Genomic DNA, 16768 nt, shown 5'->3' with positions numbered 1-16768 from the left:
TTTTAGTGGAGTCTTTAGGGTTTTCTATATGTAGAGCCATGTCATCTGCAAAAAGTGACAATTTTATTTCTTCCTTCCAATTTGGATGTCATTTATTTATTTCTCTTGCCTGATTGGCTAGGGCTTCCAGTAGTATGGTGAGGAAGTGGTGAGAGAGGGCATCCTTGTCTTGTTCCTGTTCTTAGAGGAAAAGCTTTTAGTTTTTCACCGTTGAGTATATAAGCCGAGGGTTTGTCATAGAGGGCCTTCATTATATTGAGGTACTTTCTTCCATACTCATTTTATTGAGTATAATAAATGGATGTTGTGTCTTGTCATTGCTTATTTATGTTGCATTGAAGTTTATGTTTCATTGAAATTTATGTTTCAATCATAAATGGGTGTTGTATCTTGTCAGATGCTTATTCTGCATCTCTTGATATGGTCATGTGATTTTTGTCCTTTATTTTATTGACGTGGTGTGTCACGCTGCTTGATTTGCATGTATTGAACGGTCCTTGCACCCCTGAAGGAACCCCACTTGACTGTGGTGTATTATCTCTTTAAAGCATTGTTGTCTTCAATGTGCTAGTGTTTTATTTTTATTTTTATTTTATTTATTTTATTTTTTATTTTTTTCTATTTTTTTATTTATTAAATTATTATCTGTGTACATATTTTAACATTGCCCCCCCCTCCCATATATGTGCTAGTGTTTTGTTTAGGAGTTTTGCACCTATGTTCATCAAGAGATTTTAATCTGTAATTTTCTTTTTTGTGTTGTCCTTGCCAGGTTTTGGTATCGGGGTAATGTTGTCCTCATAAAATGAGTTAAGAAGCATTGCCTCTTCTTCAAAAAATTTTTTGAAGACTTTGAGAAGGATAGGTGTTAAATTTGCACTTTTATTTTTGAGGAGTTTTTTTTAATTTTATTTATTTTTCTTTATTGATTAAGATATTACATATGTGTTCTTATCACCCCATTTACCTCCCCACTCCCCTCAATCATGCCCTCACTCCCCTGGTATCTGTGTCCATTGGTTATGCTTATATGCATGCATACAAGTCCTTTGGTTGATCTCTCCTCCTTACTCCCACTCTCCTCCACCTTTCCTTTGAGGTTTGACGGTCTGATCGATGCTTCTCTCTCTCTGGATCTGTTTTTGTTCATCAGTTTGTATTGTTCATTATATTCCATAAATGATTGAGATCCTGTGATATTTATCTTTCTCTGACCTGTTTATTTTGCTTAGCATAATGCTTTCCAATTCTATCCATGCTGTTGCAAATGGTAAGAATTCCTTCTTTTTTACCGCAGCATAGTATTCCATTGTGTAGATGTATATTTTGGGGGAGGTTTTGATGACTGTTTCAATTTCCTTACTTTTCATTGGTCTATTTAGATTTTTCCAGTTCTTCATGATTCAGTTTCCAAAGGCTATCTTTCTAAAGACTTACCCATTTCTTCTAAGTTATAGCATTTGGTGCTGTACAGCCCTTCCTAGTATTCTTGCATAGTCCTTTGTATCTCTGGGGTGTCCACTGTAACTTCTCCTCTTTCATTTCTGAAAAAAAAAAAAATTAAGTTTCTATTTTATTTTACTGAATTGGTTAATACAATTATATAGATTTCAGGTGTACAATTCTATAACACACCATCTGTATATTTTATTGTGTGTTCACCACCCAAATTCAAGTTTCCTTCCATCCCAATCCATCCCCTGTTTACCCTCTTCTACCCCCCCCCACCCCTTCCCTTTGGTGATCTTCATACTGTTGTCTGTGTCTATGGTTTTTTTTCTTTGCTTAATCCCTTCACCTTTTTTATCTGCCCCTATCCCTGTCCCCTCTGAGAGCTGTCAATCTGTTCTCTGTATCTGTGAGTCTGTTTCTATTCTGTTTGTTCATTTCTTTTGTTCATTAGATTCCACATACAAGTGAAATCGTATGGCACTTGCCTTTCTCTGCCAGGCTTATTTCACTTAGCACAATAGCCTTCAGGTCCCTCCATGCTGTCCCCAAAGGTCCGATTTCCTTCTTTACGGCCAAGTAAATGTACCACAGCTTTTTTTTTTTTTTTTTTTTTTTTTATCCACTCATCTACTGGTGGGAACTTGGACTGCTTCCAAATCTTGGCTCATTTCCGAATTCACATTGAGTCTTCGTATATGTAAAATCTCACACAAGGCAAGCTCCTCCACCCTTCCCCAGACTCCAGGGCAGGAAGTCAGTTGAACTCAGAGGCCTGTGTCTCTTCCCACCTTTCCCGGGAAAGTCGGTTTCATTGATTATTGGTCCACATTGGCACTGTGATGGCAGAGACAAAGGCATGCTGGGACATAAGTACTGGCTTGAACTGGGGCTTGAGAGGTGCTGGAGTGTTCTGCCAAGACTTAGAGAGCGTCTCAGGGCAAGATGGGTTATTGACATTGGGAGGGGATGAAAGAATGAATGAGTGAATGAATGAGTGAGTGAGTGAATGAATAGACAAACTAGAAGTTTCTCCCACCCGGCCCCTCCCCCAGCCACAGGCTCTCACAGGCAGAGCCCCAGCGCTCAGGCTGAGGGAGGCCCCAGCGCTCCCTCTCGGCATGGATGAGCTGATGTCTTCCTTAAGGCCTGTCAGCTTATCACTCCGAGGATTTGCCCAGTGCCTCCAGGTTTGACAGGGGCAGCCAGCTATTATCTCAAGCCCTCCAAAGGGACGTGGCCCTGTCATAGCTCAGAAATGGCAGACAAGCGTGTCCCCGATCATTCGTCGCGGCCATCCTGCCACCCTTCTGAGAGGAGCCACGGCTGCCTCCGAGCCCACTGGGCGTCTGTCTGCAGCCTGATCTCAGAACATGCCTCCGTGGGAGAGGCAGAAGGGCAAACGCACCGTGGGTCTGTGGGGAGGTTTGCTCTCTGCCCCACCGGCCGACTGGATCCAGTCATTCAACAAACACTCATTGGGACAGGCCTGGGGACCCGGTGACGAGCAAAGCACACAGAATCCCTCCCGCCCCTGAGGCCCATTAGGCCACTGCGGCCAGGCTTGCGGGAGGACAGGGGAGGTGAAGCATGGTGCTGCGGTCTGGAGCCAGATGGCACGGGTTCGAATCCCAGGTCCACCACTTGCAGTCTGTGAGACTGGTCAAGAGACACGAGCCCTCTTGCCTCTCAAAGGGGGACACATGGCAGCGCCTGCCTCCTCGCATGGTGGTGAGAACCAGATCAGTTAAAACATGCAAAGTACTTGGGACAATGCTTAGCATATAGTAAGAAATAGAAGGATTAGGCCAGTGGTTCCCACGTGGAGCACACGCCCCTGGGGTGCAATTTGATTTTTAAGGAGGACAATTCGAGAATGAGTTATTAACAGTGATTTTTTTCTGCATTTCTGATGGTTCTAGGGGCCTCAAACACAGTATATAAATATAGAGTGACATATTGATGCATTTCAGTTCTCTGTTACATGTTTTGAAACTTTATTTGCAATTTTTTCATGTCACTTCATATTATCATTATTTTTTAAAATATATTTTTATTGATTTTTTACAGAGAGGAAGAGAGAGGGATAGAGAGTTAGAAACATCGATGAGAGAGAATCATCAATCAGCTGCCTCTTGCACACCCCCTATGGGAAATGTGGCCACAACTAAGGTACATGCCCTTGACTGGAATTGAACCTGGGACCTTTCAGTCCGTAGGCCGACGCTCTATCTACTGAGCCAAACCTGTTTTGGCCATATTATCATTTTTAAAACAGTTTCTTAGTGATTTCTTCCTCAGTACTTCAACTGTCCTTTCATTCGTTTATTTTTCTCTTTCAAGGATGCCATGGTCTTTGGAAGCTTGTTTAGGCCAAGTTAGTGGCCTTTTAGGCTTCCTGCACATGAATAGGAGTTCACTTTTTAAAAATATATATATATATTTTATTGATTTTTTACAGAGAGGAAGGGAGAGGGATAGAGAGCTAGAAACATTGATGAGAGAGAAACATTGACCAGCTGCCTCTTGCACACCCCATACTGGGGATGTGCCCGCAACCAATGTACATGCCCTTGACCGGAATCAAACCTGGGACCTTTCAGTCTGCAGACTGACGCTCTATCCACTGAGCCAAACCGGTTTCGCCAGGAGTTCCTCTTTTTGAAAAAGAAGAATTATATGTCACAAGAGGGGATGTGGGGGGGGGTGTGTGTGTGTGTCAGGATTTTAGAGATGCTTAGGTGGGGCATGGCCAAAAAGAGGCTGGGAGCCACTGGATGTGGGGGAAAAGCACAAGATGCCCGGGGAGGTGGGTTACTGGAGAAGGTACAACAGAGGCTGCTCTTGGAGAAGACATTTGTGCTTGAGCCCCAGGAAGGGGGAAGAGGGAGCCCGGCCAGGAGATGGGGTGAGAGTGTTGATGGCAGAGGGTCTAGCCAGTGCGGAGGCCTGGGGGTGAGAAAAAAAGCACGGTGTGTTCCAGCAAGGGCCAGGCCACTGAAGACGGCACAGAGAGGACCCGTGTTGACTGCTGTAAAGATGGAAAATGACATCAAGGCCATGGCCTACGCAGGAAGCCGCCAGGCCACGTGGGGGCCAGCGTGCAGCAAGCGTCTCTGCCCGTCTTCTGCGGGCTCCTCTCTCTCCTCTCTCGCTCACTCCGCAGGCCATTGGACTTTCCGTGACACCTCATCCCTCTGTAGCCTCAGCCCCGGCTCCACAGGACTTCCATCGGTCCTTCCAGATCGTCTTCACTTAGTGACTCAAGCTCTAACGATTTTCCCTGCAGGAAGTGAGAGTGTCATGAGGGCTATAACTGATAATCAATAGCAGCGAGCACTTCTGGTGATCGTTCTCATGGCTCGTGCCCACAGCGTGAACACATCCAAGCTTCCCAGCAGCCCGGCGAGCTGGCGCCGTGATCATGTCCATTTCACAGAGGAGGAAATGGCACAGAGAGGTTAACCGAGTTTCCCGGGTCACACAGCCAGTGGGCGGCCGAGCCAGGACATAAACCCTGCAGGCAGCCTGACCCAGGACACTGTTCTCGGCCGTGCGGCTCTCCTCTGCCATGCGAGCGGGAAGAAGAGACAGCGGGAGGAGGGGTGGCGTCTGGAAAGAGGCTGGTGACGTCGCACAGACGCCTGTTTGGGAGGGCCGTGGGAGCGATCCTTGCCTGTTCTTGGTACCAAAAATACTTGAGCTTTCTCCCGAGCATCTGGCGCACTTGGTTCCAGGACACGGGGAGCCGCAGAAATGACCAGCTTTCCTTTTCTGAGTTGGCGGCGAAGGAGCGAGGAGCCAAATGTAGGGCCCAACCATATGCTGGTTGTGCGGGGTCTTAAAGGATCCGTTTTTCTTAGCCTCGGCTTCTGGCTCCATGTCCCTGCTTTTCTCTGTTTTCCTTTTCTCCCTTGCAAAAAAAAAAAAAAAAAAAAAAAAATCTTTACAAGATCAATATGCATTCATTGTGGAAAACTCAGAAAATAAGATACCCTTGAAGATGGCAATAAAAATCCCCACTAATCCCCAACTCTGAATGTCTGCATGGTATTCCCTCCTGTGAAGGCGACTTAAGTTTTGAAATCAATACTCCTGTGATTGGACAACATGAGGGCAAAATTCCAGCTGTCCAATTTTTTTTTTTTTTTTCCCTCCCTGGATATTAACGAGCATCCTTGTAGCAATTGTTCGTCCACATGATTTCCCTGGGCTAAATTCTTCGGCTTGGATTGGCTGGGTCAAATGCAAATGCCGAAACTATCAAGCGCTGGCTGGCTTTGGATGGGCAGCCTGCCCTCCAGAAACACCTAATTCCCACTCTTTTTTAAATTGGAGCTATCTGTGGTGTTTTACATATCCCTGTAAACCTCTCCAATCCTCTCTGGAACAAGGCAGGGGACAAATAAATGTATAAGCCCCAAGCCACTTCTGCTTCCTGATTAAATTGTCCAGCCTCAAATGCAATAGTATCCTTGTCTTATTAAGAGCCAGCTGCTTGCGCTATTCTTGTTGGCTAATCCCCGGTAGCCAGCGCTGGCTGGCTGGCTGCCTGGCTGCCCCGGGATCTTGGAAGACCAGGAATTGTTTTTAAACCATGGCGTGGGTGGGGGAGCTGGGCCCTGAGACCTGGGTGTGACAGTCAAGAGAATTTTTTCGTGAGTTTCTCAGACTCGGTCAATCCCGAATCTGTTCCAGAGACATCGGCTTAATTGGGGCAGCAGCCTCTGTGAAAGTGTTTGGAAAACCCCCAGCCAGAAAGACAAGCTGAGCAGCCACTGAGCACATACTTACCCTCTTAGAGGCCATTAGCAGGGATATTAAACTCGGAACCAGCGTCTCAGCCAAGACAGCGGCTGGCTTCTGGGGAGCATTTGCCACATCGGAGGTGAGACAGGCCACCTCGTCGGAGGCGGTAGCACAGGCTCTGTCCCTCGGTCTGGGACCTCCAAGAGTTCATGACATTGGTTCCAAGCCAAACCCAGTCTGGGAGAGCAGGCACTTGGACCCTCAGACATCAAGCCTTCCAGGTCATCCCAGGGGCCCCTGGGGATGTGAACTTGCCTGTGTAGTATTTGGTCTTGAACCTGGCAGCGGGTGATGCCTGCCGTGCTGAGAGTTGGCGGTGGCCAGACCCCAGGCATTTAATTACTTTGCTGCAGAGAGCGCTCCGGCGAGGGGTGTCCACGCAGACAATTATTTTAGGAAAGCTGCGGAGGCCGCCTCTCCTCGCCATGTAGATCTTGCTTCTCTTTTGCAATTCAATATTTCGGTTGTTGAGAGAATGGGGATGGTTTGCTTCAAAGCACAGCCCAGGAGATGTAGGAAGGAGACGCTAAGTAGGTTGGGCTGGGCAGCTTGGTCTCTGCACAGGTGAGACTTTTCAGGGGGTCCTGTCCAAATTGCTTGGGAATCAAAGCCAGGGAACATGGATGGGGAAGCCTGGACTCACGTTTGTTGCCGTGTGTGTGTGTGTGTGTGTGTGTGTGTGTGTGTGTTGTGTGTGTGTGTGTGTGTGTGTGTGTGTGTGTGTGTGTTTTAGAGAACCGGATTTGTTGTGAAAGGAGGCAAAGCTAGCTATGGTCTTCCAGGCGCTAGGGGCAAGCTTTCTTGACTCACCCTTCTTGTGTTGAGTCACCCTTCTTGTCTGGGGTTGGGCTCCCTCAGGAGGTGATCCCCAGAGGACCCAGTGGGAGAAGGGAGAGGAGAAGGGAAGGAAACCCATGCAGGGTGAGCTAGTGAGCAGCGTGCTGTTGTGGGCCCCGGGAGTACAGGTCCTAATGGGCTCCCCTGGGAAACGACGCGCTGTGCACACCTCAGAGTCCTCCTACCAGGGAGGCGAGAGGGAGGCATTTATCACTGACTCCTAGGAGGCAGGGATGGGCCTGCAGGCGGGAGAAGCCTGCCCAGTGCAAAGGCAGAGCGGGCTCAGACCACCAGGGAAAGCCCTGGGCCTTGGGTGATCCGAGCGTCGCTGCTGCCGCAGGACTGCAGAGGCATGAGTGTTGGCTCCGCCTGAATCATACCTGCACGCAGGGGAGTCTGGGAAGGCGAGTGACGTCATTCACCCACATGGGCTCATAGAGAGGGGTTCCCCAACTTCAAAAGGTTGTGTAATAGGCACAAACAATGACTAATGACAGTGAGGAGTCAAGCTCCTCTGTACAATTTTATCACTCACATTCTAATAAGCTTTCCAGAAAAAGGCTTTATTGAGTAGGAGAGAAAAAGGTGGGCGTATAATAGCTGGAGGCTCCAGGATTGTGCACAACACAGCCTGGCTTCTGCTGGGCGCTCAGTGAATGGCTTGCAAATGATCAATTATAGGGCTTTGTTTCTCTGCAAAAACACTTGGGCTTTTATCAGAATTTCTTCAGTGCCCGTGGGAATACATCCTGGATGGGACCAGAGTCGTTCATTTCCCACCTCCATGTTCACCACCCATCATCTCTCCACCTCTACGCTCACCACCCATCTCTTGCTGGGATGGAGCAGTCACAGCAGTCACCCTTACCCTGGTCTCCTGCCCTCATCCTGCTCCCTGACCCCCACAGTCTGTTCCCCCCACAGCAGCCAGAGGGAGCCTGTGAGCACCTGACTCAGGTCATGTCTATCCTTTTAGAACCCTCTATGACTCCCACCTCACTCAGAGCAAACATCTAACGTTCCTCACTGCCTACAGGCCCTGACATGCGGCCCTGTCCCCTCCATGCTCTCCTCCTCCTCCTCCCTGCCCTCGCATCACCAACCTACCCCTTTGCTTCAGCCACACCAGTCACTTCCCATGTTTCCTAGTCACTCCAGGCAGGATCTTGTCTCAGGGCCTTTGCACCTTCTGATCTCTCTGCATGGAACATCCTTTTCTGGCTTCTCCCTCACCGCCTTCAGGTCTTGACTCAAGTGCATCTTCTCATGGAGGCTTGCCCAGGCCACCCTAAAATTGTGACCCCACCCACCTCTAACCCTGCCGCCCATCATTTCTTCCCTGCATTACTTCTCTCGATGCCACCATCACCCTTTAAATACAGGACGTTTACTTAATGGTTTGTTTCCATTTCTCTAATGTGCACTCCTAGAGGAGCTTTTGTATTTGTGTGTGTTGTTCACTCTGTGATTTCAGGTTCCAGAACAGAGCTGGACACACAGTAGGCGCTTAACAAATGCTTGTTGAACAAATGAGGCCATCATGCCGCGGTAAAACACAAAAGGACTGGGACTTGTGACTAACTCCAGAAGCTCAAGGGGGCCTGATCTGGAGGCCCAGCACGTTCCAGCCAGAGACAGTCAATGCTTTCTTAACTTTCATTTGAGTTTTCAATGACAGTTGACATTCAATATTATTTTACATTAGTTTCAGGGGTACAGCATAGTGGTTAGACATTTATATAATTTAAGAAGTGATCCCCCCCAGTAATCCAGATACCCAGCTGATACCATACATAGTTATTACAATATGATTAACTATATTTCCTATGCGGTATTTTACATCCCAGTGACCGTTTTGTAACTACCTTTTTGTACTTCTTAATCCCCTCACTTTTTCCACCCATCCCTCAAATGCCCTCCCATCTGGCAATGTCGTTTGTTCTTTGCATCTATGAGTCTGTTTTTGTTTTGTTGGTTCATTTATTCTGTTTTTTAGAGTCCACATATAAGTGAAATCATGTGGTATTTGTCTTTCCCTGTCTGACTCATTTCATGTAGCATAATTCCCTCTAGGTCTATCCATGTTGTTGCAAGCGATTTCTTTCTTTTTTATGACCGAGTAATAGTCCATTGTATATATGCACTGCATCTCCTTTATCCAGCTGTCTACTGATGGCACTCAGGTTGCACCCATATCTTGGCTATTGTAAATAACATTGCAATGAACATAGGGCTGTATATATCTTTTTGAATTATATAGATTTTGGGTTTCTTCAGATATATGCCCAGCTGTGGAATTGCTGGGTCATAGGTGGTTCCATTTTTTATATTTTGAGGCTCCGCCATACCGTTTTCCACAGTGGCTGCACCAATTTACATTCCTACCAACAGAACATCTTCACCACACTGTTGTTTGTTGGATTTATTGATGATAGCCATTCTGAAAGGTGTGAGGTGATATCTCATTGTGGTTTTTTTTATTGTGATGTTGAACATCCTTACAAAGATTTTTATTGATTTATTTGAGAGAGTAAGGAGAGAGAGAGAGAGAGAGAGAGAGAGAGAGAGAGAGAGAGAGAGAGATAGGGAGAGAGAAAGAAAGAAAACATCAATTTGTTGTTCTACTTATTTATGCTTTCATTGGTTGTTTCTTGTATGTGTCCTGATCAGGGACTGAACCTGCAACTTTGGTGTATCAGGACAATATTGGAATCAGTAATCAACTGAGCTACCTGGCCACAGAGCATCTTGCCATGTCTATTGGCTATGTGTATGTCCTCTTTGGAGACCTGTCTACTCAGATCCTCTGCCCATTTTTTAATTGGACTTTTTTTTTTTTTTTTTGTGTTGAGTTGTATGAGTTCTTTATGTTAGATATTAACCCTTTATTGGATATTTCATCAAATACCTTCTTCCATTAAGTAGGTTGTCTTTTTTTGTTGATGGTTTCCTTTGCTGTGCAAAACTTTTAGTTTGATATAGTCTGATTTATTTTTCTTGCCTGACATAAATAAAAGAAATATATTGCTAAAAGAAATATCAGAGTTTTGGCAGTCAGTGTTTTTTTTTGAACAAGGCACAAACTTACCTGACCACAGAGGACCCTTTTCCCAGCACACCTGGTAAGATCACCACTATTCCAAGGATCATGGCTTGCAAACACAGCCACGATAGATCCCAGAATTACCTGAGTTATATCAATGAACTTGAAGTTTTGCTTAGGAGGAATCTTAAAGTATTCAAGGCCCTGAAGTCTCCCTCAGGATTGTAACTGTGTGGCCATTGCCATGCTTGGGCGTCTCAGGAGCAGGGGCAGAGATGGGGAGGGGACGACAATAGGGTTGTGCTTAGTGGCCTCTGTGGTGTATCCAGAGCTTATGTGTCTCTGGGCTGAAGAAGCAGAAAGGGAGATCCGGGGTTGGGTGTCCGAGCAGCCCTATTTCTAATGGTGGTTATGGAGGCAATGTTGTGTGTGTGCAAATGTGTGTGCGAGATTAAATTCCTGCCTGTGGAAGGGCTCAAATCCCACAATTCCTTGCGGTGTTCTCTTACTCTTCGTACCTCGATCTTGTCGTTTGTAACATGGGGTCCCCTGTGTCAATCACTCTGCCCATTCCAGGGGTCCGGTAGAAGGCAGCTGTTGTTTCTCCAGCTCCCCTTTCTCCTCCAGAGAGGGCTGGCCGAGTCCCCCCTGGCTTCCTGCTCTCTAACCCGTGGCTTCCCCACAGACCCTCTTCCAAAGCCCAGAAGAAGGCTGGCAGCTGTATACTTCGGCCCAGGCCCCTGATGGGAAATGCATCTGCACGGCCGTGATCCCCGCTCAGAGCACCTGCGCCCGAGACGGCAGGAGTCGGGAGCTGCGGCAGTTGATGGAGAAGGTGAGAAGGTTTCTTTGGGGATTCGGAGAAATCTCCCAGTTCTCATCTTGCCCTCCTCCGCCCCCCTCCAGGTCAGCCAGGGCCATGTCTAGCCATGCTGGTTATTCGGAGCTGGCAGACAACCGGCCTCCCCTCCAGATGGATATTTTAGTTAGTATCTGTTCAGCCGTTCTTTGGCGGAGAAGCTGAACTCTGTGTGGGAACCAGGAGGAAAGAGGACTCCAGTGGCAGCATCTGTCGCCTGCATGTGTGAGCGCCACTCTCACTGTGCGCGCCCCACTCAGCCCTTCAGTGTGTCATACTCATCTCCTGAAAAGGTGTTTTGTGTCCCTTGAGGAGGGGTCTCAGCCTCTATGCCAAGAGGCTCCTATAAAGATTCCTTCCCCTCCTGATCATGGTCAATAGAAAATGGTCCCCATTCAATACATCCCTCTGCAGACGTGGTATCCTTTGTACACTGTTTGCTGCCCTTGCCACTGCCCAGCCGACTGCCCATTAGACGGTTCTAATGTTGGTGTTAAAAGGGACCAGCTACCTCCCACCATCACCCTATAAAGGAGGAAGCTGAGGCGTGGCAGAGGACGGAAGGGACCCTGTCAACCCAAGAGTCTCCCACCTATCAACTCTGCGGGCTCCTCCTACCCACTACACCAGAATTGCTTTCCCCAACAGTTTGGGACTTCCGTGTGATGTCCCTGATGGTGTACAATGGCTCTATCCTGTTCTGTGGTGGCCAGGGTGGGTATCAGGCTGTTGAGAACTTCCAAGGTCATGCAGAAAGTCTGCTTTTCAACAACTTGCCTTTGAGTTCACCTTAGGCAGGAAGGGCCCACCTTGGCTATGGGCAGCTCACTTGACCCAGGTGGAGGTGGAAGCTAGAGGGCCTTCAGTCTGGGTTAGGAGGCCAAGGGCTAGGGAATTTCAGGTTACGCATTTAGCCGAAAAGTATTTATTTATTTATTATTTATTTATTTATTAAAATATATTTTATTGGTTTTTTACAGAGAGGAAGTGAGAGGGATAGAGAGCTAGAAACATCAATGAGAGAGAATCATTGATCAGCTGCCTCCTGCACACTCCCTATTGGGATGTGCCCGCAACCAAGGTACATGCCCTTGACTGGAATCGAACCTGGGACCCTTCAGTCCACAGGCCGACACTCTATCCACTGAGCCAAACCGGTTTCGGCCAAAAAGTATTTATTAAATATCTGCTTAGGACCCATGCTGGGCACTAGAGATTTGGCTGTGGACATGCTAGATACCGGGTCTGCCTCTGAGGATCCCATCTGAAGGTAACAGATGAATAAGACCGTTTCAGATAACAATCCTTGTTGGGAAGATAATTACTGGGCAAGGGGAGAGTGGGTGAGTGTTTACTTGAGACGGTGACCAGGTGATGCTGGAGTTGAGACCTGAATGATGAGAAGGAGCCAGCTGTGGGAAGACGACGGGAACAGTGCTCCAGGTAGAGGGATCAGAGAGTGCAAAGACCTTTCCTGAGGAGGAAAGGAACTTGGAATCTATGAGGGTGAAAGGGACTGGTGGTTGGAGTGGATGCACATGCAGAGAGGCAGGCAAGGGGGCAGAACCAGCTGGAAAAGTCTACAGAGGAAGAGAGATCAGTCTTCCCTTTGAAAAACTCCCTCTAGCTGCTCTGTGGAGAACTGACTGTTGGGGCTCGGGTGGGAGCGGGAGGCCAGGGAGGAGAGGAGAGAGGTGAAAAGTGATGGTGGCCATCCTGACTGGAGCCGATGGATGGGCTTGCCATTGGGAGGCAGTTGGTAAGACCAGGTGAGGAGAAGGTTGGCTGGGGCAGGAGTCTGGCTGTCTCTAACCCTCCCAGTTCCTAGGTCCAGAATGTCTCCCAGTCCATGGAGGTCCTTGAGTTGCGGACGTACCGTGACCTCCAGTACGTGCGCAGCATGGAGACCCTCATGCGGAACCTGGATGCACGGCTCCGGGCAGCTGATGGGTCCCTCTCTGCCAAGAGCTTCCAGGTGGGTCCTTTGGGGTCAGGTCAGAGGTCAAAAGAAGAATTGGGAATGTTGCCCATTTTTCTGAGAGTGAGATTGCATCTGGGAAGACTGAGGGTTGGCTGGGATCTAGGGTCCAGTGTGGGCCAAATGTCAAAGAGAGGGGGTGAGACTATGGGTCAAAGGTTGGGTCATGTCTGGGTTAAAGGTCAGGGATAGGGATCAGCGACAGTTCCATCTTGGTGAGCAGGAACTGAAGGACAGGATGACGGAGCTGCTGCCCCTGAGCTCGGTCCTGGAGCAGTATAAGACAGACACGCGGACTATTGTGCGCCTGCGGGAAGAGGTGAGGAATCTGTCCGGCAGTCTTGCAGCCATCCAGGAGGAGATGGGTGCCTACGGGTATGAGGACCTGCAGCAGCGGGTGATGGCTCTGGAGGCCCGGCTCCACGCCTGCGCCCAGAAGCTGGGTATGCTTTGACCCTTGACTTTGACTCCTTACCTCCATGTCCAATCCCAGTACCACAGAAGCCAAACAATATTGACCTCTAACATCTAAACTTTGACCTTTGGTCTCCCTTCCCAAAGTCGCAAATAGACCCCAAAGCTGAAAATAGCCCTGACCTTTGACTTCTAGCCTATCACCCTCAACTTAACTCCATCTTGGAACCAGATCTCTGGATCCACTCTCATCCCTGGTCCCACCTCTTCCCAGCCCCACTTTATCCTTGCTCTACCTCCAGTGGGCTCTTTCTACCTCTGACTCCCTTATTCCCCCTGTTCCTGCCTCTCAGGTTGTGGGAAGCTGACTGGGGTCAGTAACCCCATCACCATTAGAGCTATGGGGTCCCGCTTCGGCTCCTGGATGACAGACACGATGGCCCCCAGTGCGGACAGCCGGGTGAGTCACTGTGCCCACCACAGGGGTTGGAACCTGGGAGGGAAGGACAGCCTGTGGCTGCCCATAAGTGTCTGGTGAGTTCACACCAATGATCCTCTTGTAGCCCAAAGTGTCTTTGGATCTTCAGAGCCCTTGGACCTCCCCTTGACTGCTAATTACCAAGTGATCAAGGACCTTTTAGCCTTCTGAGTCCCCAAGTCTGTTGACCTCTGATGACTGTATAGAGACTAATGGTTACTGGTACTACTGACCAGCTCCTTTGACCACTGACCTTTAAGTAACTATCTAGTAACCTGTGTCTTCACAAGAACTTGAGCTCCCTCCAAGCTCCCCACTCAGTGGCCTTTGGATTTCCAGTGGCCTCTATATCCAGAATTGTCAATCACCTCTGATCTAGAGGGACCATTCATTAACTGCCCAGTGACTAGTGACTGATGTGCTAGTGACTGATATCCTTGCCATGAACATTGGCCTCCCAGGGATCATGGCGGTTCAACCATGTGGTTAAGAGCTTGGGTTTGGGAACCAGACTTGGATTTGCATCTCAGTTCTAATTCTTAGCTGCCCAAGGTTCCTTCAAGTCTTGGATACTCAATTTCCTTATCTCCAAAAGGGTCGTGATGATGTTGGCATTAACGTTTTTAAAATGCATAGCCCAGTAACCAATCCTAGTAAGGGCTCTAGGGCTAATGAATATGCTGGTGAGTGATGATAATGATGAAAGTGCTGATCACAGGCTTGGTCACCTCATGGTTGCAGGGGTTACCATGGGCAATGAATTCCAGTGACCTCTCATCAGCCAATGGCTGTCCAATGACCACTAACCTTCCAATAGTCAATGACCAGTAAATTTCCAGGTCCAGTGAGTCTCTAGAGACTGCAATTTCCCCTGATCCATAGGGATCAAGCCCTGTCCATTTAGTGTGCGTTTTAAGACCAATGGCACTCCCTGATCTAATGGTCCCAATCACTGTGACTAGGATAGGTCATGAGTGACCATTTAGTGACTGTTGACCCCTCATGATCATGGTCGATTCCTGAGTGGTTGCCGCAGACTTTGGGTCACTGGCAGTGGCCCCCCAGTGACCAGTGGCTCTCTCATAGGTCTGGTACATGGACGGCTATTACAAGGGCCGGCGCGTACTGGAGTTCCGCACTCTGGGAGACTTCATCAAAGGCCAGAACTTTATCCAGCACCTGCTGCCCCAGCCGTGGGCGGGCACCGGCCACGTGGTGTACAACGGCTCCTTGTTCTACAACAAGTACCAGAGCAACGTGGTGGTCAAGTACCACTTCCGCTCGCGCTCCGTGCTGGTGCAGAGGAGCCTCCCGGGGGCCGGTTACAACAACACCTTCCCCTACTCCTGGGGCGGCTTCTCCGACATGGACTTCATGGTCGATGAGAGCGGGCTCTGGGCCGTGTACACCACTAACCAGAACGCGGGCAACATCGTGGTCAGCCGGCTGGACCCGCACACCCTGGAGGTCATGCGGTCCTGGGACACGGGCTACCCCAAGCGCAGCGCTGGGGAGGCCTTCATGATCTGCGGTGTGCTCTACGTGACCAACTCCCACCTGGCCGGGGCCAAGGTCTACTTTGCTTACTTCACCAACACGTCCAGCTACGAGTACACGGACGTGCCCTTCCACAACCAGTACTCCCACATCTCCATGCTGGATTACAATCCCCGGGAGCGGGCCCTCTATACCTGGAACAACGGCCACCAGGTGCTCTACAATGTCACCCTCTTCCACGTCATCAGCACTGCTGGGGACCCCTAGAGGGCCACCGGGGGCCCTTCTACTCTGCCTGTGTCCCTTCAAGTTGATCTCTGTTCTGCCCCGCCTTCCCTCCCGTCTCCTTTTCCTCTCCCTGCCTTTCGTCCGGCTTTCACTCTCTGCCTCTGTATTTCTATTGGTGCATTTTCTCAATGTTGTCTCTTCTCCTTTATTGATCTGATTTTGATACTCCAGTTCTTTGTCATCCTGCCTTTTTATTGATGTCCCTCTTTTCCTTTTATTGATCTGACTCTCCAGATCATTCCCTGTCTCTGCCTGTCTCTCTTTCCTTCCCTCTGTGCTCCCCTCCCACCCATTCCCTTCTCTCTCTCTCTGAACCTTTCCTCTTCCCCTCCAAGGAGCTGAGTGCATGGATCTGTTTGTTTTTATTTTCAATTACACCTTTACCTTCTTGGTTGCCGGAATAAACGGGACCTTTGACATTTGATGCATTGGTTGTTCTGTGTCCAGAAAGGGCAGAGGAGGCAGTGGTGCAGGGTTAAGTCTGAGCCTGGAGACCCATCCCCACTGGCCCCCATTCCTGGCGGGGGTGGAGGGATCGAGAAGAGGGGGCAGCCCTTTGGGGAAATAGGCGAAGTTTCAATGGAAAACAATTTGTTTGAAAGCAATTTGATCCAAACACCTGAGAATTCTGTCGCAGCAATGAAAACTGGCCTCAAATGAATATTCTCCATCATTTTCTCGCTCATTGATCAGTCTGGTGCATTGCTGAGCCCTCTGGCAACTTTTTAAATGGGGTTTTAACCATTTGGCTGCTTCTAGAATTTGGGAGTATGAGTGGGTAGGACACAGTTGTTTTCATTTTTCTTCTCACTTTGCTTTGTAATTTCAAAATCATTTTGTATAAGTGGCACCTGTCCTGAGTTAACTACTAACAAAAGGCCAGAAACAGCCTGAAGGTGCACTGGTGCCTTCAGTTGAACACACCCACACCTGGACCCCATTCACCTGGAAGGGGCTTGGGCAGGCGTGGGCCTGACATCGAGGACCCAACATGGAGACTGCAACTCCCGGAGGCGAAGGGCAGGAAGAGCTGGGAAGTATCGGCGACAGGAACGGGTGTGCGAGGGAGTCAGGCAGAGATGGGGCAGCTGTGGGGTCACAGAAGGGAAGAGCAGA

General features: G+C 48.8%; 1 protein-coding gene across 2 annotated transcripts in view; it reads left to right on the top strand.

Annotated features, from left to right (window-relative positions):
- OLFM2 (olfactomedin 2) overlaps window positions 1-16074 on the top strand; it is a 69854-nt gene extending 53780 nt beyond the window's left edge. For both annotated transcript variants that reach the window (XM_084885705.1, XM_084885704.1), the window contains exons 2-6: window positions 10824-10973; window positions 12826-12972; window positions 13199-13418; window positions 13743-13849; window positions 14954-16074. In XM_084885705.1, coding sequence (XP_084741831.1) covers window positions 10824-10973; window positions 12826-12972; window positions 13199-13418; window positions 13743-13849; window positions 14954-15631 — 1302 coding nt within the window. In that variant the 3' untranslated portion in view covers window positions 15632-16074. The remainder of the gene's footprint in view (window positions 1-10823; window positions 10974-12825; window positions 12973-13198; window positions 13419-13742; window positions 13850-14953) is intronic.
- Window positions 16075-16768: the final 694 nt, after the last annotated feature.

This window comes from Pipistrellus hanaki, assembly GCF_964339955.1.
Source record: "Pipistrellus hanaki genome assembly, chromosome: 5".
Taxonomy (NCBI): Eukaryota; Metazoa; Chordata; class Mammalia; order Chiroptera; family Vespertilionidae; genus Pipistrellus; species Pipistrellus hanaki.
This window is presented reverse-complemented; position numbering and strand designations above follow the sequence as displayed.